The 25,830-nt window shown below is 48.2% G+C and overlaps 1 protein-coding gene and 1 long non-coding RNA gene across 7 annotated transcripts in view; one reads left to right on the forward strand and one right to left on the reverse strand.

The window, feature by feature from the left end:
* LDB1 (LIM domain binding 1) overlaps positions 1–25,830 on the reverse strand; it is a 128,101-nt gene that overhangs the window by 28,147 nt on the left and 74,124 nt on the right. Inside the window, exon 1 of one of the 6 annotated variants that reach the window (XM_072130999.1) lies at positions 18,874–19,084. The exons of 4 other annotated variants lie outside the window; for them this stretch is intronic. In XM_072130999.1, coding sequence (XP_071987100.1) covers positions 18,874–18,898 — 25 coding nt within the window. In that variant the 5' untranslated portion in view covers positions 18,899–19,084. Of the gene's footprint in view, positions 1–422; positions 842–18,873; positions 19,085–25,830 lie in introns of those variants that run through there. One more of the 6 variants, XM_072131001.1, reaches the window with a different exon arrangement.
* Positions 1–25,830, forward strand: part of LOC140106522 (uncharacterized) — a 68,141-nt gene that overhangs the window by 1,355 nt on the left and 40,956 nt on the right. The window lies entirely within an intron of this gene.

Raw genomic sequence — 25,830 nt, forward strand, 5'->3', positions numbered from 1 at the left:
TGGTTAATGAAATGGCCAACAGAAGGTGACCCCAGAGTTCATGGAATAATTAAATGGATTCTGATTTAAAGGAGAGGAGAGTTCTGCACACACAAAACTGATACAAAGTATAGAAAATGTAATAATAAAGCAAATATCTAAATATTTACACCTGGGTCATTCCACTGCAACAAAGTATCAATGTTGTAACAAGACATACAAACCAAAGGATTGATACAAAGTATCCGCTACAGAGCTATCAAACATGTAACAATGTATAAGGGGGTCTAGTACTGAGTGCTGTCGCTTTAAATAAAATGCTAACACCTCCTCCATTGTAAGAGAGGCCTGGAAGACATTACATACCCAGCAATGTGTTCCAGGCCTCTGTCACCAGCCCCAGGACACATAAAGGACAGAGAGGAGAGCGTGCATGTACTTACCTGAAGAAATGAAACTGCACAAGGGAAGAAAATAAAAAGAGCAACCAAGAGACTCCAAAATAAAAACCTAAAACATGTCTGTCTGGGGATCCAGGCCGCAGGGAAATGTCAGGCAGGAAAGTGCAGGAGCCGGAGGGAACAGGAAGGTGGAGGAAGGTGCCTGCTTTTTTTTTTTTCCCCCTCTTTGTTTGCAATGCAACAATGGCTGCTCCTGCAGGCGCCAGCCCTGCTCCTGGGCCCTCTGATGGGTTCTTGCACAAGTCCTGAGTGCAGGAGCTTGCAGGGTGCTTGCTTGCTCTCTCACTCACTCCCACATTAACCCCCCCCTTTCTGTGTCTCCCACAAAGAGGCCCAGGAGGTGGCCTGTCCTGCACCCTTCCCCCCTCCTCCACCTCCTTCTTGCTACTTGCTCTCTTGGGCTACTCCTCTCTCTGACTCTCATGAATACAGGAGGGGGAGGAGGAGGAGGAAGAGGCTGGGAGGGAGCTGGAGCAGTCATAGGCTGGGAGGACAACAAAAGACAAGAGAGAGGGGTTATTCCTCTGCCTTCTCATTGTGTACACAGAGGATCCTACTATACTGCCATATCAATATCTGCTGCACCCTAATCCTGGGATGTCCTATACCTAACATTATTAATAGCCACAATGATAGTAGCAGGATAGCCCTTCTACATACTGACAATGTCTCATCCAGAAAATACAGTATCTGAACCGCAGGTTCTGTACAAAAATCAGCATAGGTCACATCCCATAGGGCGGTCAGGATTTTGCCGTATTAAGGGCCGGCAGAATGTGAATAGTCTAATATTATTGTTAACTAAGTTACAATTTTCCACATTTGGTTTTATATAAAAACAAAGTGTATTTAATTTTTTTTTACATTCTTGCCCTGTTTCTTGTTTCTCTTTTGCACACTAGTACTTGAGATGCAATACCAGACTCCACCTATGAACAGAGGTGGCGCTGTTTCTAGATTTATAATATATATTCCTTTTTTGTTATGCAGATTTTGATTGTGCCTTCCTATGCGCCTGCATGCCACTTCAAGGTGCAATGGATGGTTGTATATGCTGTTTTTTTTTTAACCTGCAATAAAGAAGGCTCCCCCTTCCTGTGCCCTCTCTCCCACACTGTATAGTGCCCCCTCCTGTGCCCTCTCTCCCACACTGTATAGTGCCCCCTCCTGTGCCCTCTCTCCCACACTGTATAGTGCCCCCTCCTGTGCCCTCTCTCCCACACTGTATAGTGTCCCCTTCCTGTGCCCTCTCTCCCACACTGTATAGTGCCCCCTCCTGTGCCCTCTCTCCCACACTGTATAGTGCCCCCTCCTGTGCCCTCTCTCCCACACTGTATAGTGCCCCCTCCTGTGCCCTCTCTCCCACACTGTATAGTGTCCCCCTCCTATGCCCTCTCTCCCACACTGTATAGTGTCCCCCTCCTGTGCCCTCTCTCCCACATTGTATAGTGCCCCCTCCTGTGCCCTCTCTACCACACTGTATAGTGCCCCCTCCTGTGCCCTCTCTCCCACACTGTATAGTGTCCCCTCCTGTGCCCTCTCTCCCACACTGTATAGTGCCCCCTACTGTGCCCTCTCTCCCAAACTGTATAGTGCCCCCTCCTGTGCCCTCTCTACCACACTGTATAGTGCCCCCTCCTGTGCCCACTCTCCCACACTGTATAGTGTCCCCCTCCTGTGCCCTCTCTCCCACACTGTATAGTGTCCCCCTCCTGTGCCCTCTCTCCCACATTGTATAGTGCCCCCTCCTGTGCCCTCTCTACCACACTGTATAGTGCCCCCTCCTGTGCCCTCTCTCCCACACTGTATAGTGCCCCCTCCTGTGCCCTCTCTACCACACTGTATAGTGCTCCCTCCTGTGCCCTCTCTACCACACTGTATAGTGCCCCCTCCTGTGCCCTCTCTCCCACACTGTATAGTGCCCCCTCCTGTGCCCTCTCTCCCACACTGTATAGTGCTCCCTCCTATGCCCACTCTCCCACACTGTATAGTGCCCCCTCCTGTGCCCTCTCTCCCACATTGTATAGGGCCCCCTCCTGTGCCCTCTCTACCACACTGTATAGTTCCCCCTCCTGTGCCCTCTACCACACTGTATAGTGCCCCCTCCTGTGCCCTCTCTCCCACACTGTATAGTGCCCCCTCATGTGCCCTCTCTCCCACATTGTATAGTGCCCTCTCTACCACACTGTATAGTGCCCCCTCCTGTGCCCTCTCTACCACACTGTATAGTTCCCCCTCCTGTGCCCTCTCTACCACACTGTATAGTGCCCCCTCCTGTGCCCTCTCTACCACATTGTATAGTGCCCCTCCTGTGCCCTCTCTCCCACACTGTATAGTGCCCCCTCCTGTGCCCTCTCCCACACTATAGTGCCCCCTACCTGATAAGGTAGGTAGTGGCCCCCTGCTGCTCCTGTGGCTTTACCGGATTTGTCCCCTTATATAACACTGGGTGCACTTTAAAAATCCCCGTAAGATTTTCTACAAAACGCTGTAATCCATAAATGTGGGTAATAACATGCACAAGTGTCCTCCACACGCCGTGCACCGCTTGCTGATTTCTGTCTCCACCGAGTTTTATGCCAGTTCCTTAGTTGATGCAAATCGCTGTAGTTGTCATGGCAACACGCTGGGACTTCTGTCAATTTAAATGGTGCGATTTGGTTCAATGATGTTTTTATATGGCCAAAAACCCAATATATAGACCCCCCTCTCATAATGTGACGCATTGTCCATAAACTTAAGGTGATGGTCGTGGGCCGCAGTGTGGTCAAAAATACCAAATTATTTTTATGGACGCAGTGTGGACAAAAATACCTAATTATTTTTATGGTTCAGTAGTCTCCACCCCCTAGGAATGTTTTCGGGTATAATTATTCCGGTGCTGAGTAAATTTCCCTGAATTGTTCTCATCAAGATATTTTTGTTAAAATCCTTCACATTAACAAAAAAAGCAAAAAAGAAGCTAAAAGAAAAGCAGAACCTACCAGAGGGGGCACTCACCAGTATGTCAGTGTGCTTGGTTTACAATTCCTTATCCTGGTGGTAGATTTCCTTTAGGTTTTTTCCCTTTGTGATACATGTGATGAGTTGCAACTTTTTTGCTCTGGTTTGCAACTTAATAGTAGGTGTGATCATTCCAATTTTCATCAATATTTTTTATCAATAAGACTCCAAACCGCATTTAAAGACTGGCACTAAAGCTTGGGGAAGTTTAAAATGGATCCCCCTTAGGGCGCGTTCACACAATGCACTGCATTTTTGACGTAGCAAAATACCAGTTTGCAAATGCATTTTATAACCCTAATCAGATGAAAGCAATTAGGGCACATGTCCGAGGAGGACTCGGAGCTGCCGCGATTCACTAAGATCGTGCGTCCAATTTTCTGCATGTGTTACTTCCCCGCTGAGGTCCCCGGTGCATGTGAGTGCTGATCTTGCGACATAATTTGATTTTTAAATTCTGCGGTTTGTCTGAATCAGTCGGGTAGTCCGGTGGCCGCATCCCCTGATTTGTGTCGCATGAAAGCCGGCGCCAATGTGCCACAATCCGATCACGTGCGACAAAAACCCAGGGCAATACAGGGCAAAACTGAAAAATTTGGGAAACCCGACGGAAATGCGTCCGACGGACCCTTAGTAAATGTGCCCCATTGTCTCCTGCACCCTTTAACAACGCATAAAAGTTGGGACTTTGATTAAAATGTTAAGGGCTGCTTACCTCCCAGCAAAACGCAAATGTAAAAACGCATCACAAAACACGACACAAAGCAATTAGAAGTTTGTGTCTATAGAGACAGGAGCACTGCAGACACATGCATTTAAATGGAAGAGGAAAGGGAACGTTTTTCCAGATGCGTCAAAAACGCAACAAAAACACAACACACTGGGGCAGATTTACTTACCCGGTCCAGTCGCGATCCAGCTGCAGGTTCTCCGACACTGATTCGGGTCTGGCCGGGTTTCACTAAGGTTGTGCACCGGATGTCCACCAGGGAGTCGCTGCTGCGCTGAAGTCCGCTGGAGTTCGCCGGAGTTCACCATCCTATCCTGGTGCATGTGAGTGTGTCAAGTGACACTTTTTTTTTAATTCCGCGGTTTTTCCAAATCCGTCAGGTTTTACGACGGCCACCACCCCCCGCCCCCCCCCGATTTCCGTCGCATGCATGCCGTTGCTGATGCGCCAAAAACCCGGGGCAATTCAGGGAAAGACAGCACAAATCGGTAATATTTGGGTAACCTGACGAAAAATAGCGATTCGGGCCCTTAGTAAATGACCCCCATTGTGTGAATGCGCCCTCAGAGTTCGTGGAACATGGGGTCATACAGCTGAGGGCGTGTTCACACGTTCAGTTTTTCAGATGCAGTGCAGGGGGCAGCGCGGGGGGCAGTGCAGGGGGCAGCGCAGGGGGCAGTGCGGGGGGCAGTGCTGTTCTCCTGCAGCATTGGGGTCTGAGACGTGAAGCTAAGAGCCACATCTGCTTGGAGTTTGTGCATCTTCACGTTAGAGTTGCTTAGTTTTCCTCCCACACTCCAGGATGATGTTCATGGCGTCACTTGCTGACTTACAATTGGCCCCGGTGCCTGTATGTGGCTGGGAAATTAGATTTTGAGTCACATTAGGAAAGGGGAATAAAATGAGTCAAACTTGTCTCCTCTATGTGCTTGTGCAATGTTACATGTACTGTGGCTATAAGTACTATGGCTATGCATTATTTGCTGGGGCTACGCTGCATATACTGTACATACGGTGGCTATGCTCCATCCACTGTGTCTATATTGTATATACTGTGTCTATATTGTATATACTGTGGCTATGCTGCATATACTGTGTCTATATTGTATATACTGTGGCTATGCTGCATATACTGTGTCTATATTGTATATACTGTGGCTATTTTGCATATACTGTGTCTATATTTTATATACTGTGGCTATGCTGCATGCACTGTATGTTCAAAGGCTGTGCTGACTATATTATGGCTATGTAACATGTACTATGGCCAAGTTGGATGTATTATGCCTATATCGTATGTACTGTGCTATGCTGGATATATTATGCCTATATCGTATGTACTGTGCTATGCTGGATATATTGCGGCTATACTGCCTGTACTGTGCTATGCTGGATATGTTATGACTATATGATATGTACAGTGGCTATGAATATAATAATAATAATTTTTATTTACATAGCGCTATGCTGGATATATTATGGCTATATTGTATGCACTGTGGCTATGCTGGATATATTATGGCTATATATCATGTACTGTGGCTATGCTGGATATATTATGGCTATGCTTCCTGTACCGTGGCTATGCTGGATATATTATGGCTATGCTGCCTGTACTGTGGCTATGCTGGATATATTATGGCTATGCTGCCTGTACTGTGGCTATGCTGGATATATTATGGCTATATTGTATGTAGTGTGGCTATGCTGGATATATTATGGCTATGCTGCTTGTACTGTGGCTATGCTGGATATATTATGGCTATGCTGCCTGTACTGTGGCTATGCTGGATATATTATGGCTATGCTGGATATATTATGGCTATGCTGGATATATTATGGCTATGCTGCCTGTACTGTGGCTATGCTGGATATATTATGGCTATGCTGGATATATTATGGCTATGCTGGATATATTATGGCTATGCTTCCTGTACTGTGGCTATGCTGGATATATTATGGCTATGCTGCCTGTACTGTGGCTATGCTGGATATATTATGGCTATATTGTATGTAGTGTGGCTATGCTGGATATATTATGGCTATATGTTATGTATTGTGGCTATGCTGGATATATTATGGCTATGCTGCCTGTACCGTGGCTATGCTGGATATATTATGGCTATATTGTATGTAGTGTGGCTATGCTGGATATATTATGGCTGTATGTTATGTATTGTGGCTATGCTGGATATATTATGGCTATGCTGCCTGTACTGTGGCTATGCTGGATATATTATGGCTATATTGTATGTAGTGTGGCTATGCTGGATATATTATGGCTACGCTGCCTGTACTGTGACTATGCTGGATATATTATGGCTATAGTGCATGTACTGTGGCTATGTTGGATATATTATGGCTATACTGCCTGTACTGTGGCTATGCTGGATATATTATGGCTATACTGCCTGTACTGTGGCTATGCTGGATATATTATGGCTATACTGCCTGTACCGTGGCTATGCTGGATATATTATGGCTATATGTTATGTATTGTGGCTATGCTGGATATATTATGGCTATATGTTATGTATTGTGGCTATGCTGGATATATTATGGCTATGCTGCCTGTACTGTGGCTATGCTGGATATATTATGGCTATGCTGCCTGTACTGTGGCTATGCTGGATATATTATGGCTATGCTGCCTGTATTGTGGCTATGCTGGATATATTATGGCTATGCTGCCTGTACCGTGGCTATGCTGGATATATTATGGCTATGCTGCCTGCACCATGGCTATGAGTCTAGAGCGCTGGCTGTGACGGATCCTCTGTCCATTGCTGCAGAATATGGCGCCGCTATGTAACTAAATGTAAAGCAGTCAGGATGGTGATGGTCGGCCATGATGTGACCAGTGCATCAGCCTGTAATATTCCATCATATGATGGTCCCTATCAGTGACCAGAGCGAGACCCCTCTGTGGGAGGACGTGACACACTTTTATCCTTTGTTATTCAGTCTCATCCCAACCCCTGCAACAGATTTGCCTTTAGGTCATCAGTAATCCGTGTTCACAGGCAGGAGGGGAACTGGTGACAAAAAGCGGGACAGATGGCGCAGCCCAAATAAATAAATAACTGCGCCCTCATCCTCTGGAGCAGCGGTCTCCGAGCTCGTGAAGGTGTCAATACACCAGGGAAAGGGGCAAATTCTTCTTATTCCAGTTTATAAATCCGAAAAAGTAGAGTGGGCGTAGGGGAAACCAGGGGTGCAGTGCCGGGGAACGCTACACAGACCATCAACCCTGTTCTCTGCTTGTATGTTGTATTGTATACAACCCGAGGTGCACAGAGCAGAGACATCCAACTACTTGAAGGACCCTTAGTGAGTTCTTAAAGGTAAAGTCCTACCTATACAACACCTGTCCAGCTTGGGCCACCCTGTTGGTCCCTTTAACCCCTTCACGCCGATGCCCTTTTTTTGTCTTTTTGTTTCCATTTTTTGCCCCCCAATTTTTTTTTCCATATTCAGACACTTTTTCACCCTAGGGAGTTTGGTATATGAAGCTGTGAAAGGTGTCATTAAGATGATGACGTTTTTAATTTCTACCATCTTTTGGACTGTACGACCTTTTGATCACTTTTTATTTAAATTTGTATGTGTTGTTGTGTCAATTCAGACATTTGGGCGCCGCTGGGAGTAACCTTTTTATATTTTCATAGATAGTGACTTTTGGGACGCGGCGATTCCTGACATGTTTATTATTTTTTTGGTTTGTTTTATATCAGTACATCACCCTCCCCTCCTCCCCCCCCCCCCAAAAAAAAAAAACAGGTATCGCCACATCCCAAAAGTCTCAATACTTTTAGTTTTTTCTTTTACTGTATATGTAGACAACCAAGGGTACCTTAACCCTAGGGGGTCTGATCTCTCCTAATATATATTGCAATACTACAGTATTGTAAATATATGGTGGTTTTGCTGAAGATCCATTTCAGTGTGCCACGAACACATGTCAATGGATATGAACTGGCACCACTGCTGTTGGGGTGTAGTCATCATGTGTTACTGAGTCCATAGCAGAGACTTGAAACACTGCTAAACACAGCACAGGATCCCCAGGGGGGTAAAAGACAGAGTTAGCATAGCCTATTACATTCCGGCAAATTAATTTGTGGACAGGTGCAACATCCCCTCAAAATTAATTTTAAAAAAAGTGGAAAAGGTGTCACCACTAGGGGGCACTCCCTGTGTATTCATCTCTGCATCAGAATATGGTGCATCTAACTAGATAACTTCTTGTAAAGATATAGTCCAATCAGGGCTGTCGGTGACGTACTCAATCCAGACCATCTCCATTTGCCAATTTACTAATACATTGTAACGGCGGAATAAGTGGAATTCTAAGAACTTCAGGATTGTTACTTTGTGGAGATCACAAGTACTCACTAAAATGGACACATCAGGAGAGGTGACAGATCCTCTCCAGGGTTGGTTTATACTATGTTTCCTTTCTGTGCTCCATTCACTTCAGTGGGACGTCTGTAATCTATATTCACCAGTTAAACCTCAACTATTTAACACCACAGTATTGACATCACACAGATCATGTGACCACTGCAGAAATTCATGGGTCTCAGTGTTGATATTCGCAGGTAGGGCATGTGATCCCTGAGGCCAGTGATTTCTTGAAATGGCAAGGGAATATAAAAAAGATGAAATAAGTTGGGGTTAGGACTCCAATGCAGACCTATCTGTCTCCATGGTTACAGACTACAAACACTCCCTGTGTAGTCAGGTCCTGCACTTATATCTTAACTTACTGAAAAGAGGAGACATGGAATAAAGTATCAATCATTGGGTTTTTGATGACAAAAGTATCAAAATCTAAAGTGTTGTTCTTAAAAGAACGAAAATCCAAACAGAAAACTGCCGGACCTCATGGTGAGACCCACTTCACATTATTCCGTGATCAGTCTGTGATGAAGGGTGTGATGACTGCCGCGCCACAGATTAAACTCCATGCATCATATATCAATATAATGCACTGAGATTACAAGATGACGTTATACTATAGTTTGTAGTCACATTGTTTTGCATAGGAGCTGTATACACAAATGGGAATCAATTGGATGCATTGTGGATAAATAGGGGTAAATATTTCATATGAAAATGTATCCAATCATTAGCGGGTCGTGACCTGGACCTCAGCATGGTCGGGTAAGTTCACATGTACATTCCCCGATCTACATTACCCTAGTATACAATGTATACAGTACAAGCCCAGTGTATGCTGACACCATAAGGAGAATACTGAATGGGAACAATTACAATGTGTGAAAAACCGATTCTCCAGACACATCCATTTAGAATAAGGCAATAAAATAAAAGTGGGAATGTTGGAACGCTGCAGGCATAGGGACTGTTTAGGGACCTCTCGGGGACTACATTAAACATGATATATTAATTATTATATGATCACAAATTTATGTTGACAAAAGCTGCTGATAACATTGACAGCAGGGGATGGGACCAATGATGGAGGTCCTGATGATTTAGGGGACGGTCCTGATAAAGTATTGGGCTGTGTCAATGCGGTGGAGGACTCTAACGACATAGGGGTGGATTCAGTTACACAGGAGGCGGCCCTAACCCTCTAGTGGGTGGTGCCAATGAAAAATGTGACAGTGCCAATATCTTTTGAGGAACACTACTAGATTAATAATAATATTGATTCCTCTTTTTATATAGCGCACACAGATTACGCCAAATCAGTCCCTGTCCCCAATGGGGGTTCACAATCTAATCAACCTACAAGTATGTTTTTTTGAGTGTGGGAAGGAACCGGAGGACCCGGAGGAAACCCACACAAACACAGAGGGAACATACAAACTCTTTGCAGATGTTGACCCTGGGACTTGACCCCAGGTCCCCAGTGCTGCAAGGTTGTAATGCTAACCACTGAGCCACCGTGCTGCCCAATCTCCTTCCTCACAGTGACCATTCTCAACAACTTGGCAAGAATGGTCAAAAATAAAACATAATAACACCTAAAGTGATTATATGTAATGTAAATCACCATTTATGATTCATGTATGACCTACTGTTTCCTACCTTTTTCATACATATTATCGATGTGACAAGGACTGCGTCCCTGTTTTCTGCTTCTATTCCGGTTACCAATAAAAACAAAATTATAAAAAAAAAAAAAAGAAAAAAAAGAAATACGCTTTAAACATAGAAAGGACACGTACATGCGTTCATGCATGCCATAAAGAATCTAAATGTTAATGCAAACAGCTGGAGACTAAGCTAAAAGCAGGTGACACATGAAATATAGGGAAATAACATCTCCAAGTTTCTCAAAGTTTAATACTTAAGATTAAAGTCAAAATAGCGCCCCCTGGCCCTCAGGTCATGTGTGGTATTGCAGCTCAGCCTGAGCGGAGTGGTGCTGTACGTTATTAATCGTATATCCATGAATCTCCCTCACTCCTTGTCAACATTGCCAGAAAATTTCTTGCTAAAATGTTATCCAAAAAAACAAAAATATGAAAAGTATAAAAAAAAAGCACTATCATTCCCAGTCCAAAGCAGATGGTGACTGGGTGTATTGGGTGCAGAGGCGGAGATCAGCAGCTGCAGGGAACATGATTCTGCCTATCTCCCCGCGGCACATGTGTTACGATACCACGCGTGTAACATAGATAGAGCCTGCAGCCGGCAGTATACTCCTGTGCGGGGTCTGTGTATTTTCATGCTGCAGCCGGCAGTATACTCCTCTGCGGGGTCTGTGTATTTCCATGCTGCAGCCAGTATACTCCTCTGCGGGGTCTGTGTATTTTCATGCTGCAGCCGGCAGTATACTCCTCTGCGGGGTCTGTGTATTTCCATGCTGCAGCCAGTATACTCCTCTGCGGGGTCTGTGTATTTTCATGCTGCAGCCGGCAGTATACTCCTCTGCGGAGTCTGTGTATTTCCATGCTGCAGCCAGAATACTCCTCTGCGGGGTCTGTGTATTTTCATGCTGCAGCCGGCAGTATACTCCTCTGCGGGGTCTGTGTATTTCCATGCTGCAGCCAGTATACTCCTCTGCGGGGTCTGTGTATTTTCATGCTGCAGCCAGTATACTCCTCTGCGGGGTCTGTGTATTTTCATGCTGCAGCCAGTATACTCCTCTGCGGGGTCTGTGTATTTCCATGCTGCAGCCGGCAGTATACTCCTCTGCGGGGTCTGTGTATTTTCATGCTGCAGCCAGTATACTCCTCTGCGGGGTCTGTGTATTTTCATGCTGCAGCCAGTATACTCCTCTGCGGGGTCTGTGTATTTTCATGCTGCAGTCAGTATACTCCTCTGCGGGGTCTGTGTATTTTCATGCTGCAGCCAGTATACTCCTCTGCGGGGTCTGTGTATTTTCATGCTGCAGCCAGTATACTCCTCTGCGGTGTCTGTGTATTTTCATGCTGCAGCCAGTATACTCCTCTGCGGGGTCTGTGTATTTTCATGCTGCAGCCAGTATACTCCTCTGCGGGGTCTGTGTATTTCCATGCTGCAGCCAGTATACTCCTCTGCGGGGTCTGTGTATTTCCATGCTGCAGCCAGTATACTCCTCTGCGGGGTCTGTGTATTTTCATGCTGCAGCCAGTATACTCCTCTGCAGGGTCTGTGTATTTTCATGCTGCAGCCAGTATACTCCTCTGCGGAGTCTGTGTATTTTCATGCTGCAGCCAGTATACTCCTCTGCGGGGTCTGTGTATTTTCATGCTGCAGCCAGTATACTCCTCTGCGGGGTCTGTGTATTTTCATGCTGCAGCCAGTATACTCCTCTGCGGGGTCTGTGTATTTCCATGCTGCAGCCAGTATACTCCTCTGCGGGGTCTGTGTATTTTCATGCTGCAGCCAGTATACTCCTCTGCGGGGTCTGTGTATTTCCATGCTGCAGCCAGTATACTCCTCTGCGGGGTCTGTGTATTTTCATGCTGCAGTCAGTATACTCCTCTGCGGGGTCTGTGTATTTCCATGCTGCAGCCAGTATACTCCTCTGCGGGGTCTGTGTATTTTCATGCTGCAGCCGGCAGTATACTCCTCTGCGGGGTCTGTGTATTTCCATGCTGCAGCCAGTATACTCCTCTGCGGGGTCTGTGTATTTTCATGCTGCAGTCAGTATACTCCTCTGCGGGGTCTGTGTATTTTCATGCTGCAGCCAGTATACTCCTCTGCGGAGTCTGTGTATTTTCATGCTGCAGCCAGTATACTCCTCTGCGGGGTCTGTGTATTTTCATGCTGCAGCCAGTATACTCCTCTGCGGGGTCTGTGTATTTTCATGCTGCAGCCAGTATACTCCTCTGCGGGGTCTGTGTATTTCCATGCTGCAGCCAGTATACTCCTCTGCGGGGTCTGTGTATTTTCATGCTGCAGCCAGTATACTCCTCTGCGGGGTCTGTGTATTTCCATGCTGCAGCCAGTATACTCCTCTGCGGGGTCTGTGTATTTTCATGCTGCAGCCGGCAGTATACTCCTCTGCGGGGTCTGTGTATTTCCATGCTGCAGCCAGTATACTCCTCTGCGGGGTCTGTGTATTTTCATGCTGCAGCCAGTATACTCCTCTGCGGGGTCTGTGTATTTCCATGCTGCAGCCGGCAGTATACTCCTCTGCGGGGTCTGTGTATTTTCATGCTGCAGCCAGTATACTCCTCTGCGGGGTCTGTGTATTTTCATGCTGCAGCCAGTATACTCCTCTGCGGGGTCTGTGTATTTTCATGCTGCAGTCAGTATACTCCTCTGCGGGGTCTGTGTATTTTCATGCTGCAGCCAGTATACTCCTCTGCGGGGTCTGTGTATTTCCATGCTGCAGCCAGTATACTCCTCTGCGGGGTCTGTGTATTTTCATGCTGCAGCCAGTATACTCCTCTGCGGTGTCTGTGTATTTTCATGCTGCAGCCAGTATACTCCTCTGCGGGGTCTGTGTATTTTCATGCTGCAGCCAGTATACTCCTCTGAGGGGTCTGTGTATTTTCATGCTGCAGCCAGTATACTCCTCTGCGGGGTCTGTGTATTTTCATGCTGCAGCCAGTATACTCCTCTGCGGGGTCTGTGTATTTTCATGCTGCAGCCAGTATACTCCTCTGCGGGGTCTGTGTATTTTCATGCTGCAGCCAGTATACTCCTCTGCGGAGTCTGTGTATTTTCATGCTGCAGCCAGTATACTCCTCTGCGGGGTCTGTGTATTTTCATGCTGCAGCCAGTATACTCCTCTGCGGGGTCTGTGTATTTTCATGCTGCAGCCAGTATACTCCTCTGCGGGGTCTGTGTATTTTCATGCTGCAGCCAGTATACTCCTCTGCGGGGTCTGTGTATTTTCATGCTGCAGCCAGTATACTCCTCTGCGGGGTCTGTGTATTTTCATGCTGCAGCCAGTATACTCCTCTGCGGGGTCTGTGTATTTTCATGCTGCAGCCAGTATACTCCTCTGCGGAGTCTGTGTATTTTCATGCTGCAGCCAGTATACTCCTCTGCGGGGTCTGTGTATTTTCATGCTGCAGCCAGTATACTCCTCTGCGGGGTCTGTGTATTTCCATGCTGCAGCCAGTATACTCCTCTGTGGGGTCTGTGTATTTTCATGCTGCAGCCAGTATACTCCTCTGCGGGGTCTGTGTATTTTCATGCTGCAGCCAGTATACTCCTCTGCGGGGTCTGTGTATTTCCATGCTGCAGCCAGTATACTCCTGTGCGGGGTCTGTGTATTTTCATGCAGCCGGCAGTATACTCCTCTGCGGGGTCTGTGTATTTCCATGCTGCAGCCAGTATACTCCTCTGCGGGGTCTGTGTATTTCCATGCTGCAGCCAGTATACTCCTGTGCGGGGTCTGTGTATTTTCATGCTGCAGCCAGTATACTCCTCTGCGGGGTCTGTGTATTTTCATGCTGCAGCCAGTATACTCCTCTGCGGAGTCTGTGTATTTTCATGCTGCAGCCAGTATACTCCTCTGCGGGGTCTGTGTATTTTCATGCTGCAGCCGGCAGTATACTCCTCTGCGGGGTCTGTGTATTTTCATGCTGCAGCCAGTATACTCCTCTGCGGGGTCTGTGTATTTTCATGCTGCAGCCAGTATACTCCTCTGCGGGGTCTGTGTATTTCCATGCTGCAGCCAGTATACTCCTCTGCGGGGTCTGTGTATTTTCATGCTGCAGCCAGTATACTCCTGTGCGGGGTCTGTGTATTTTCATGCAGCAGCCAGTATACTCCTCTGCGGGGTCTGTGTATTTTCATGCTGCAGCCAGTATACTCCTCTGCGGGGTCTGTGTATTTTCATGCTGCAGCCAGTATACTCCTCTGCGGGGTCTGTGTATTTTCATGCTGCAGCCAGTATACTCCTGTGCGGGGTCTGTGTATTTTCATGCAGCAGCCAGTATACTCCTCTGCGGGGTCTGTGTATTTCCATGCTGCAGCCAGTATACTCCTCTGCGGGGTCTGTGTATTTTCATGCTGCAGCCAGTATACTCCTCTGCGGAGTCTGTGTATTTTCATGCTGCAGCCAGTATACTCCTGTGCGGGGTCTGTGTATTTTCATGCAGCAGCCAGTATACTCCTCTGCGGGGTCTGTGTATTTTCATGCTGCAGCCAGTATACTCCTCTGCGGGGTCTGTGTATTTTCATGCAGCAGCCAGTATACTCCTGTGCGGGGTCTGTGTATTTTCATGCAGCAGCCAGTATACTCCTCTGCGGGGTCTGTGTATTTCCATGCTGCAGCCGGCAGTATACTCCTCTGCGGGGTCTGTGTATTTCCATGCTGCAGCCAGTATACTCCTCTGCGGGGTCTGTGTATTTTCATGCTGCAGCCGGCAGTATACTCCTCTGCGGGGTCTGTGTATTTTCATGCTGCAGCCAGTATACTCCTCTGCGGGGTCTGTGTATTTTCATGCTGCAGCCAGTATACTCCTCTGCGGGGTCTGTGTATTTCCATGCTGCAGCCAGTATACTCCTCTGCGGGGTCTGTGTATTTTCATGCTGCAGCCAGTATACTCCTCTGCGGGGTCTGTGTATTTTCATGCTGCAGCCAGTATACTCCTCTGCGGGGTCTGTGTATTTTCATGCTGCAGCCAGTATACTCCTCTGCGGGGTCTGTGTATTCTCATGCTGCAGCCAGTATACTCCTCTGCGGGGTCTGTGTATTTTCATGCTGCAGCCAGTATACTCCTCTGCGGGGTCTGTGTATTTCCATGCTGCAGCCAGTATACTCCTCTGCGGGGTCTGTGTATTTCCATGCTGCAGCCAGTATACTCCTCTGCGGGGTCTGTGTATTTTCATGCTGCAGCCAGTATACTCCTCTGCGGGGTCTGTGTATTTTCATGCTGCAGCCAGTATACTCCTCTGCGGGGTCTGTGTATTTTCATGCTGCAGCCAGTATACTCCTCTGCGGGGTCTGTGTATTTCCATGCTGCAGCCGGCAGTATACTCCTCTGCGGGGTCTGTGTATTTTCATGCTGCAGCCAGTATACTCCTCTGCGGGGTCTGTGTATGTTCATGCTGCAGCCAGTATACTCCTCTGCGGGGTCTGTGTATTTTCATGCTGCAGCCAGTATACTCCTCTGCGGGGTCTGTGTATTTCCATGCTGCAGCCGGCAGTATACTCCTCTGCGGGGTCTGTGTATTTTCATGCTGCAGCCAGTATACTCCTCTGCGGGGTCTGTGTATGTTCATGCTGCAGCCAGTATACTCCTCTGCAGGGTCTGTGTATTTTCATGCTGCAGCCAGTATACTCCTCTGCGGGGTCTGTGTATTTCCATGCTGCAGCCGGCAGTATACTCCTCTGCGGGGTCTGTGTATTTTCATGCTGCAGCCGGCAGTATACTCCTCTGCGGGGTCTGTGTATTTCCATGCTGCAGCCGGCAGTATACTCCTCTGCGGGGTCTGTGTATTTTCATGCTGCAGCCAGTATACTCCTCTGCGGGGTCTGTGTATGTTCATGCTGCAGCCAGTATACTCCTCTGCAGGGTCTGTGTATTTTCATGCTGCAGCCAGTATACTCCTCTGCGGGGTCTGTGTATTTCCATGCTGCAGCCGGCAGTATACTCCTCTGCGGGGTCTGTGTATTTTCATGCTGCAGCCGGCAGTATACTCCTCTGCGGGGTCTGTGTATTTTCATGCTGCAGCCGGCAGTATACTCCTCTGCGGGGTCTGTGTATTTCCATGCTGCAGCCGGCAGTATACTCCTCTGCGGGGTCTGTGTATTTTCATGCTGCAGCCAGTATACTCCTCTGCGGGGTCTGTGTATTTTCATGCTGCAGCCAGTATACTCCTCTGCGGGGTCTGTGTATTTTCATGCTGCAGTTTGTGGTTTTACTTCATCCTTTCTGCAGCGGCGCAACACAAGACTCAGCACAAAAGTTTCAAGCAACTTTTCGTTGTGCCCCTCAGCAGCTCATGTGACCCTCTAGTGCAGCAGCCAGGATCATCGCCCGGGTCTTAGACATAGTGAATGGGGCCCAAAGTTTTATGTATTTATTTGTTTATCTTTGTGTTTTGTAAACAACTTCTACATATATAAAACATCATTCCTAACAAGGAAGCTTAGATACAGCAGCTCAGATCTATGAAAGCTGGATACCTATATAATGACAGCTTAGATACAGCAGCTCAGATCTATGAAAGCTGGATACCTATATAATGACAGCTTAGATACAGCAGCTCAGATCTATGAAAGCTGGATACCTATATAATGACAGCTTAGATACAGCAGCTCAGATCTATGAAAGCTGGATACCTATATAATGACAGCTTAGATACAGCAGCTCAGATCTAGGTCTCATAGATGCCCCTATAACAGCAGATTAGATATAGCATCTAAGTTCCGTGTAAGTTGGATGGCTATATAATGGCAGCTTAGATACAGCAATTCAGGTCCATGTAAGTAGATGCCTATATAATGGCAGCTTAGATACAGCAGCTCAGGTCTATGTGAGTAGATGCCTATATAATGGCAGCTTAGATACAGCAGCTCAGATTGACACCTATATAATACTGTATGTATATAGCTGTACACGGTGAGAAATAATTACACTCCAGTTACATCTCTGAATGTGGTGAGAATGGAGTAAAAGGAGAAGTCTGTGACCCTTCAGCTGCATATTTCTCTATAGCCTCAGTTGACTATTGGGCAAGGCTTAGATGATTTTTCCTTTTGGAAAAAAACGTAATGATTCTGTTAATATCCCAAATTATGTCGCTAGTCTTCTTAAAAGTTGAACGTTGATCTATAAGGTGCTGCCTTCTTTAATTTCGAGAGAAGACATAGTTCCCTATATGTATTTGTCACTCGACTATATACTCACCTACTGCTACTTATGACATTATAAGGTGAATAATCTCCTAAGGGAAGGAAGCACAGCTGGCAGCCTGTGTCATAAATCTCAGTGCACGGAGGAAGGTTGAAGGGTTTACAATGCTTACATCGCTAGAAGTCAGAACATCATATAGGGCACACAAAACACTGCAACATATTACCACCAACACAACACCAAGAGACAATGCACAAAGAAATAGTGAAGGGGATAATGGTAATGTTTTATTTCAGCAATCTACCTTCTACTAGTGCAGCGGGAGTGTTTCCTCACACTGCTGTGCTCTTAGCTATCTGTTCTGGGTAAAAGCTGCAGGCTTGGTTCTAGTCATTCAAAGCAGAAGAAAAGGATGGGGTTTTGGGGTAGGTAAATGCAGAAAGCTAACAGCACAGCAGTGTGAGGACATCTCCCAAAAGCAACAACCCTTAAATATAAATCCATTCACAGTCCTGCTTCTACTAACAACATACACATAGGTATGATTATACAGATCTCCAGGGACAATACCTAACACTGCCTGCAGAGAGCACAGAGCACAACAGTGTGAGAACATACCACTAATGTACTTGGAGAACGTACAACTCCGGAATATAAATCCATATTTCACAGTCCTGCTTTTACTAGCAACATACACAAAGATATGATTACACAGTTCTTCAGGGACAATACCTAAAACTGCCTGCAGAGAGCGAAGAGCACAGCAGTGTGAGGACATGTCCCAAAAGCTACAACCCTGAAATATAAATCCATATTTGACAGTCCTGCTTCTACTAACAACATACGCAAAGGTCTGATTATACAGATCTCCAGGGTCAATACCTAACACTGCCTGCAGAGAGCACAGAGCACAACAGTGTGAGAACATACCACCTAGGTACATGGAGAATGTACTACCCCAGAATATAAATCCATAGTTCACAGTCCTGCTTCTACTAACAACATACACAAAGATATGATTACACAGATCTTCATCGACAATACCTAACACTGCCTGCAGAGAGCATAGAGCACAACAGTGGGAGGACATACCGCTAGTGCATTTAGAGAACGTACAATCCTGGAAATTGAATCCATATTTCACAGTCCTGCTGCTACTAACAACACAAACAAATATATGGAGGGGCCTCGTAGCGCCTAATATAACAGAGCAGAACCTGATGTAAACAAACCCCACGTCATGTGACCTGTTATTACCGTAATGATGGAAGCCGCATTCCGGAACCCACACAAGCCACAAAAACTCTTCGCATTAACCCCGTACTTGGGTTGTTCCGCTTCTTTTTTAACCCCTCACTTATGGGTTGTTGGCCATGTGACGCAATACTAATAACTTGCGCATAATGCGGTGACCTCTCAAGGTCCGGTTAACCACGTTAGGACCCAAATTTCGGAATACTTTGCCATTCTTTCTTACCTGCTATGTCAAAGTCTTCGGCCATTTGTTAAAGGGGTCGTGCACTTTGCTTCTCATCAATGTCAGGGTGCGGATGTGGGGGGTCTCTATTCCCAGACCCCTGTGTTGTGGTCAGCTTCTGGTGGGGTCATGCACAAGTGGCCATGATATCGGAGGAGAGCGCAGGATGGGTCCAGGCGGTGGTGACAGCTCGTCAGGCGTCCGCCTTGTGTATGAACACCCCGCCCTCTACCACAGGAAACCATCTCCGCAACCTGAGGGAGAGCTGATAGCAGCCCAGCCTCACTCACCACAGCAAGCAGAGGGTGGGGGAGGGGAATGGCTCCCCAGGGACTATGTCAGCAATCCGCATTAGCAACATTGATAAGAGCTGCTGCACCCCCCTTCTTCTATCCATCCTCGCTACAAAGCCTGGATCATGGGGGTCATTCACCAAAGACAAAGCCTCCTGTGCAGGAACAAGGCCAAGGCTATTGTGCCCGGACACTGGGGCCTACAGCGGGCGGCGGAGCCCTGTAATGGGGGGCTTCTTATTTGGATGTCATGTCAGGGGCTTATGCCTGGAGTGTGGCCAATTCTTACTTGTACTAAATGTAGACTAAAGGGAGGACGTATTCACAAAGGTTCTAATAATGTCACAGTGTTACATTTACAACACCCCCTTACTGCCCCCACATAGTATACTGCCCCCTACACTATGTATATGTAGTATGATACCCCATCAGAGGACCAACAAAGTACAGCGCCCCCTTGTGCTCACACCAAACAGAAAAACTGGAAAATTGACGCGTCAATTTACTTAACCCAAACGCAAATGTCCGGTCCGCTTATCTCTACTAATAACCCTTTAAGTGGCCCCTGCACTGTATAAAGCTCCCTTGTGGCCCCTACACTATATAATACCCCCTTGTGGCCCCTGCACTGTATAATGCCCCCCTGTGACCCCAGCACTGTATAATGCCCCCTTGTGGCCCCCACACTGTATAATACCCCCTTGTGGCCCCTGCACTGTATAATGCCCCCCCCCCCTGTGACCCCTGCACTGTATAATGCCCCCTTGTAGCACCCACACTGTATAATACCCCCTTGTGGCCCCTACACTATATAATACCCCCTTGTGGCCCCTATAATGTATAATGCCTCATTGTGGCCCCTGCACTGTATAATACCCCCTTGTGGCCCCTACACTGTAAAATGCCTCCTTGTGGCCCCCACACTGTATAGAACCTTCTTGTGGCCCCCACACTGTATAGAACCTTCTTGTGGCCCCCACACTGTATAATGCCTTCTTGTGGCCCCTACACAGTATAGAACCTTCTTGTGGCCCTCACACTGTATAATGCCCCCTTGTGGCCCCCACACTGTATAATACCCCCTTGTGGCCCCCACACTGTATAATACCCCTTTGTGGCCCCTATAAAGTATAATACCCCCTTGTGGCCCCTATAATGTATAATGCCTCCTTGTGGCCCCTGCACTGTATAATACCCCCTTGTGGCCCCTATAATGTATAATGCCTCCTTTTGGCTCCCACACTGTATAATGCCTCCTTGTGGCCCCACACTGTACAATACCCTCTTTTGGCCCCCACACAGTACAATGCCTCCTTGTGGCCCTCACACTGTATAATGCCTCCTTGTGGCCCCTACACTGTATAGAACCTTCTTGTGGACCCTACACTGTATAATGCCACCTTGTGGCCCCTGCAATGTGTAATACCTCCTTGTGGCCCCTACAATGTATAATACCTCCTTGTGGCCCCTACAATTTATGTAAATTAGGCAGTTTGTGCACCTGGGGCATTGCGCTGTAACCCCAGTCTTCATTCCTCCCCTTCTTGTACACACATGGTGTGAGGAGCAACAAAGCTGAAGTCTGGGAGCAAAGGCGAAACCCCAGGTACTAAAAACACCAGAAATCACCAATAATTTTTAATGAAAAACTAATATATGTATGTATATAAAGGTATATTATGATTCCCTGTGTATTGCTCCAAAATTCTGTTTCATCTAGACACCATTAGGGGGAGCTTATGTACAGTTTGGACATAATAATGAAACAGTAGGCAGAAAGCTCCCTCTAGTGGTGGCAGTGCAGGTAAGCAGCATTGAGTTTTCTCCATGGAGAGAATTATGACCCAAGGATGAGTACCCCACCAGCAGAATAGTGAGTGCAGGATGTAACTCAGGATCAGTACAGGATAAGTAATATCATGTTGGTACACAGTGACTGCACCACTAGCAGCAGAATAGTGAGTGCAGCTCTGGGGTATAATACAGGATGTAACTCAGGATCAGTACAGGATAAGTAATGTCATGTATGTACACAGTGACTGCACCAGCAGCAGAATAGTGAGTGCAGCTCTGGAGTATAATACAGGATGTAACTCAGGATCAGTACAGGATAAGTAATGTCATGTATGTACACAGTGACTGCACCAGCAGCAGAATAGTGAGTGCAGCTCTGGAGTATAATACAGGATGTAACTCAGGATCAGTACAGGATAAGTAATGTCATGTATGTACACAGTGACTGCACCAGCAGCAGAATAGTGAGTGCAGCTCTGGGGTATAATACAGGATGTAACTCAGGATCAGTACAGGATAAGTAATGTCATGTATGTACACAGTGACTGCACCAGCAGCAGAATAGTGAGTGCAGCTCTGGAGTATAATACAGGATGTAACTCAGGATCAGTACAGGATAAGTAATGTAATGTATGTACACAGTGACTGCACCAGCAGCAGAATAGTGAGTGCAGCTCTGGGGTATAATACAGGATGTAACTCAGGATCAGTACAGGATAAGTAATGTCATGTATGTACACAGTGACTGCACCAGCAGCAGAATAGTGAGTGCAGCTCTGGGGTATAATACAGGATGTAACTCAGGATCAGTACAGGATAAGTAATGTCATGTATGTACACAGTGACTGCACCAGCAGCAGAATAGTGAGTGCAGCTCTGGAGTATAATACAGGATAAGTAATGTCATGTATGTACACAGTGACTGCACCAGCAGCAGAATAGTGCGTGCAATCTCATTCTGCTGTGTGCTACTGAAGGGTGTGGCTGTGTGCTGCTGAGCTCCTGCACCACCTGGTGGAAGACCAATCCACCCAGGCCTGCTCTCTCCTCCCCAGGGAGGGAGTGGGTTCTGTGGGATGAATCCTGCAGGAAAATCCCAGGCTCCTGTCTCCCGGACCAGGCCGGCGGGGGGCAGGAGAAGCCAGTTACCGGCCAAATCGGAGGGTGTAAGAAGATCTGCCCGGAGCCAAGGACGCAGCGATGTGACCTCGGCTGCCACCCCCAAGACCCAGGGAAGCCGCAAGGTCTCCGGAACACAGAAGATCAAGGCAAGTGACATCAGCCTGAGTGCTCCTCCTGGAAAGCTGGATGTATGTGCGGGAAAGCTGGGTGGTTCAGCTGGAAAGCTGGGTGCTCACGGAGGTGTGCAAAAAGCATGGGGTGATCTTAAGGCCCGGGAGTCTGCTTCCATCTATGGCTCCCGGATTGCTGAGCACCTCCGTGAGTACGAGGAAGCTGGAAAAGCGCTGAGGAGGCTCCAGGAGGAGATAAGGGAGACCTTGGCCCTAGCGGGGGTGGCTACGCAGAGAAAGAAAAAGTCTGATCTACTTACCACCATAGACAGACTAAAAGCCGAGGTCACCGCTCTGCAGGAGAAGCGACATCTTATCCGCGAGCACAGCGGTCCGTTCCGTGAAAAGTTGGAGAATGATGCCCGGTTTGATGACATGCGCCAGGAGCAGTTAAGAAAACTGAAGGGGCTTCAGATCCAGGCGGATGATGGCGATGATGAGGAGGATGAGGAAGACCTGCCGTGTCCGTCTGGTGGCCTGCACCAACACCAGCAGGCCTCGCACGACAGGCTGCCTGCAGAGCAAGCGCCATTACCATCAGGCTGCGGCTCTGCCAACCTGGAGGAGGAAAGTGATGACAGCGGCCAGGGGGGGGCGCTAATGGCTCAGATACGTCAGCTTGAGTCTCCAGTTCACCTCCAGAACTTTTCCTTTGGTGATGATATCCCGAGTGACGACCAAAAGAGGAAGAAGACGAGACCCAAGAAGACCAAGGCGTCTCAGGAGGTGAATCTGGTGTTTCGTCCCCTCCCTGTTTCCTCCGGGCGGGCAGCAGTGTCAGCCTGTCGTGTAGGCCCCGTAACCCAGCCCAGCACGAATCCTGCAGTGGACTCGGTGCCAGGGTGCGGGGAGAGTGCAAAGCCACGTTCCATCATGGCGCAGAGCACCAGCCTTGTTTGCAGTAGCAAGGATGGTGCAGGGAAGGCATCGGCCGAAAGGCCGGACAGTAAGGGCGATCCAGCAGGTCCTGGTACTGTGCGCTGCCCCCCAGTGGGAGGGGGGGGTGGCCCAGTGCCAGGGGCAGTGGCGGTGGCTCCTGTGGCCCCTAGCACTGTGGCTGCATCTAGCTCCGGTGAGCAGCGGCAGTGTGATGGGGCTGCTGGGGCTTGTGGTGCGGCGCCTCCCAAGCATCCCGAACAGCCTGCAGAGAAAGGCGCAGGAAAAGTGTTGTTTTGCATTGGATCATCAGACCCTGGAGAGGGCACAAAAAGACTGTCCGGAGTCTGCAAGGGCAAGTGGCCTCTTGCATCCAGCGAGCAGAAATATTAAAAAAACTACTGGACAACAAGGGGTTAATGCCAATGAGGCAGAGGGCACCTTTAAGATCGGGGTTGGAGCTGCCTCTTCTCAGGCTGTATCAGCTATGGAGGTGGCTCTACCCCCAGTGCCCAGTGACGCCGAGGCAACCCCAGGTCCTCCTGGCCCAGCTGGTGTGAGTGATGCAAGGAAGCGAGGCAGTAATGCACATAGTGTGGTGAATGTGGGAGTGGTGAATGGTGCTGAGGGGGGTGATCCTGTTGTGCGTGCTGGACCTTCTGCACCCCCAGTGGTGGCCGCTCCCATAAGGAGCTATGCGAGTGTCACTGCTGGGGCAAGTGGGGTTAACTCCTTGTCTCCTGGCTCTGGGAACAGCGTTTTGCAAAGGCGTCTTCTGGAGGCTCTCAGGAGAGGGGAAAAGTCAATCACTGTATAGGGGAGAGATGTTGATCTGTCCTTCTGGACAGACAGGCATGGCCTGGCAGCCTTCCAAGAGAAAAGGGGGGGAGAGACTGTATGGTCTTTACCCACAACTGGGCCCGGAGCTTCCCGTAGGAATGTGGTTCGTCTTCGCTGGAGGGGCAGTGACGCATGCCCACCCAGGTCAAGGGTGGTGGAGCTCCTCCTGAAGATGAACTTCAGGGCTAGTGACATCTTTGCCCTGATACATCCTTATGGTACTCCGGAGTTCGATGTCAGCTTTGTTCGGCCGGAGGGCTTAGAGCTCTTCTGGTCAAATTATGAGCTGGCAAAGAACGAGCCCGCATGGCGAGACTTTGCTGTGCAAGCAGTGTCTCGCCAAAACGCAGTCAAGAAGGTGACCGTTTTGACCCGTAACGAGTCACTTTCTTGCATGGACATCATGACTTGGCTCAGTCGTTATGGCGAAGTAGTTCAGGTACCTCAGAAAAACCGCGATGAATTTGGCATTTGGTCTGGAGCCTGGACCTTCATGATGAAGTTGAAGTGTTCAGGCGGCACAGTCGCCCACATTCCTTCTTCAGCCTTTCTTGGACGGGACAGAATCCTGATTTTCTACCAGGGGCAGCCGAAGGTCTGTCACAGGTGCGGTGACCCCACACACTTTAGCGCCAGCTGCCAAGTGCAGAAGTGCGCTTTGTGTGGTGGGCTAGGTCATCTCGCTGCATCCTGTAAGGACATTAGGTGTAACCTGTGTGGTGAGCTCGGTCACCCTTTCAGCCGTTGTCCTCGCTCCTTTGCCAATGCGGTTGTGACCCCAGTGGAGGAGAGCCATGAGGTTGCTTCTGCTGGGGAAGGTACCAGCAGAGGTGGAGGAGCTGAGGGGCCTGTGAAGAAAAGCAAGAATAAGTCACCTTCTCAGTTGAGGCGGCTTGAAGCCAGACAAAAAGGGAGAGAGCTGGGGAAGCCTCAGGTTGCTGGGGTGACCCTTGGTCCTTCCTCAGAGGCTGGTCATGCTACTGAGGCCCTGAGGGATGATGAGTTGGATGAGGAGGTCAGGAGGATGGAGCGCGAGAAAGGTGCCATGTCCTCCACGTCCTCCCATTATGAAAGTATGGATGAGGATAACAGGATTTGGCTAGAAAATAAGCGCAAGCAGAAAAAGAAAAAGCGCGGCGCATCTAAGGTACCTAAGGAAGGGAAAACTTCCTCCCCTCTGGTTGAGCTTTCCAACCGGTTCCTCACCCTCGATGAGATCGCCTCCTCGGAAGGAGAGGCTGAGGGTGGGGTTCTGGAGGTGGCGGCGGAGCAGCCTGCAGGGGGCGCTGAGTCTCTATCCTCTGGGGATGCTGGGTCCTCAGAGTGGGAGACTGACTCAGAGTCAGGAGACAAGGACGAAGGAGAGGGTGGTCCGGGTGGGTCCTTGGGGTCCAATAATAACATGGACACCACAATTTCATTAAAAAGAAGTTGCCCTAAATCTGATGGGAAAAAAGAAAGGGGATCATCGTCAGAGGAGAGTCGGGGGAGGGGAAGCAATAAGAAAAAAGCCGTTTAACTCAATCACTCATGATGGCGGCACCCACTCCGTTGACGCTGGCGTCCATTAATGTCGCCAGCATTAAGTCTGATGCGGCTAGATTTGCAGCCTTTGATTTTCTCGGCCGTGTTGAAGCCGACATTTTATTTTTGCAGGAGACCAGGTTGCCAGATTTGGCGGCCGTGTTTAAAGCTAAGAGGGAATGGAGACACGGGCCTTCCTATTGGTCTCTTGCGGCCGAGCCGTATAGCGGAGTGGCGGTCCTCTTTACCGCACCGGTAGAATGCCGACGAGTTATTGAGTTAGAAATGGGGAGGTGCCTGATCCTGGATGTCCTCATGAAGGGACAAGAACTTCGCCT

This window comes from Engystomops pustulosus, chromosome 11, assembly GCF_040894005.1.
Source record: "Engystomops pustulosus chromosome 11, aEngPut4.maternal, whole genome shotgun sequence".
NCBI lineage: Eukaryota > Metazoa > Chordata > Amphibia > Anura > Leptodactylidae > Engystomops > Engystomops pustulosus.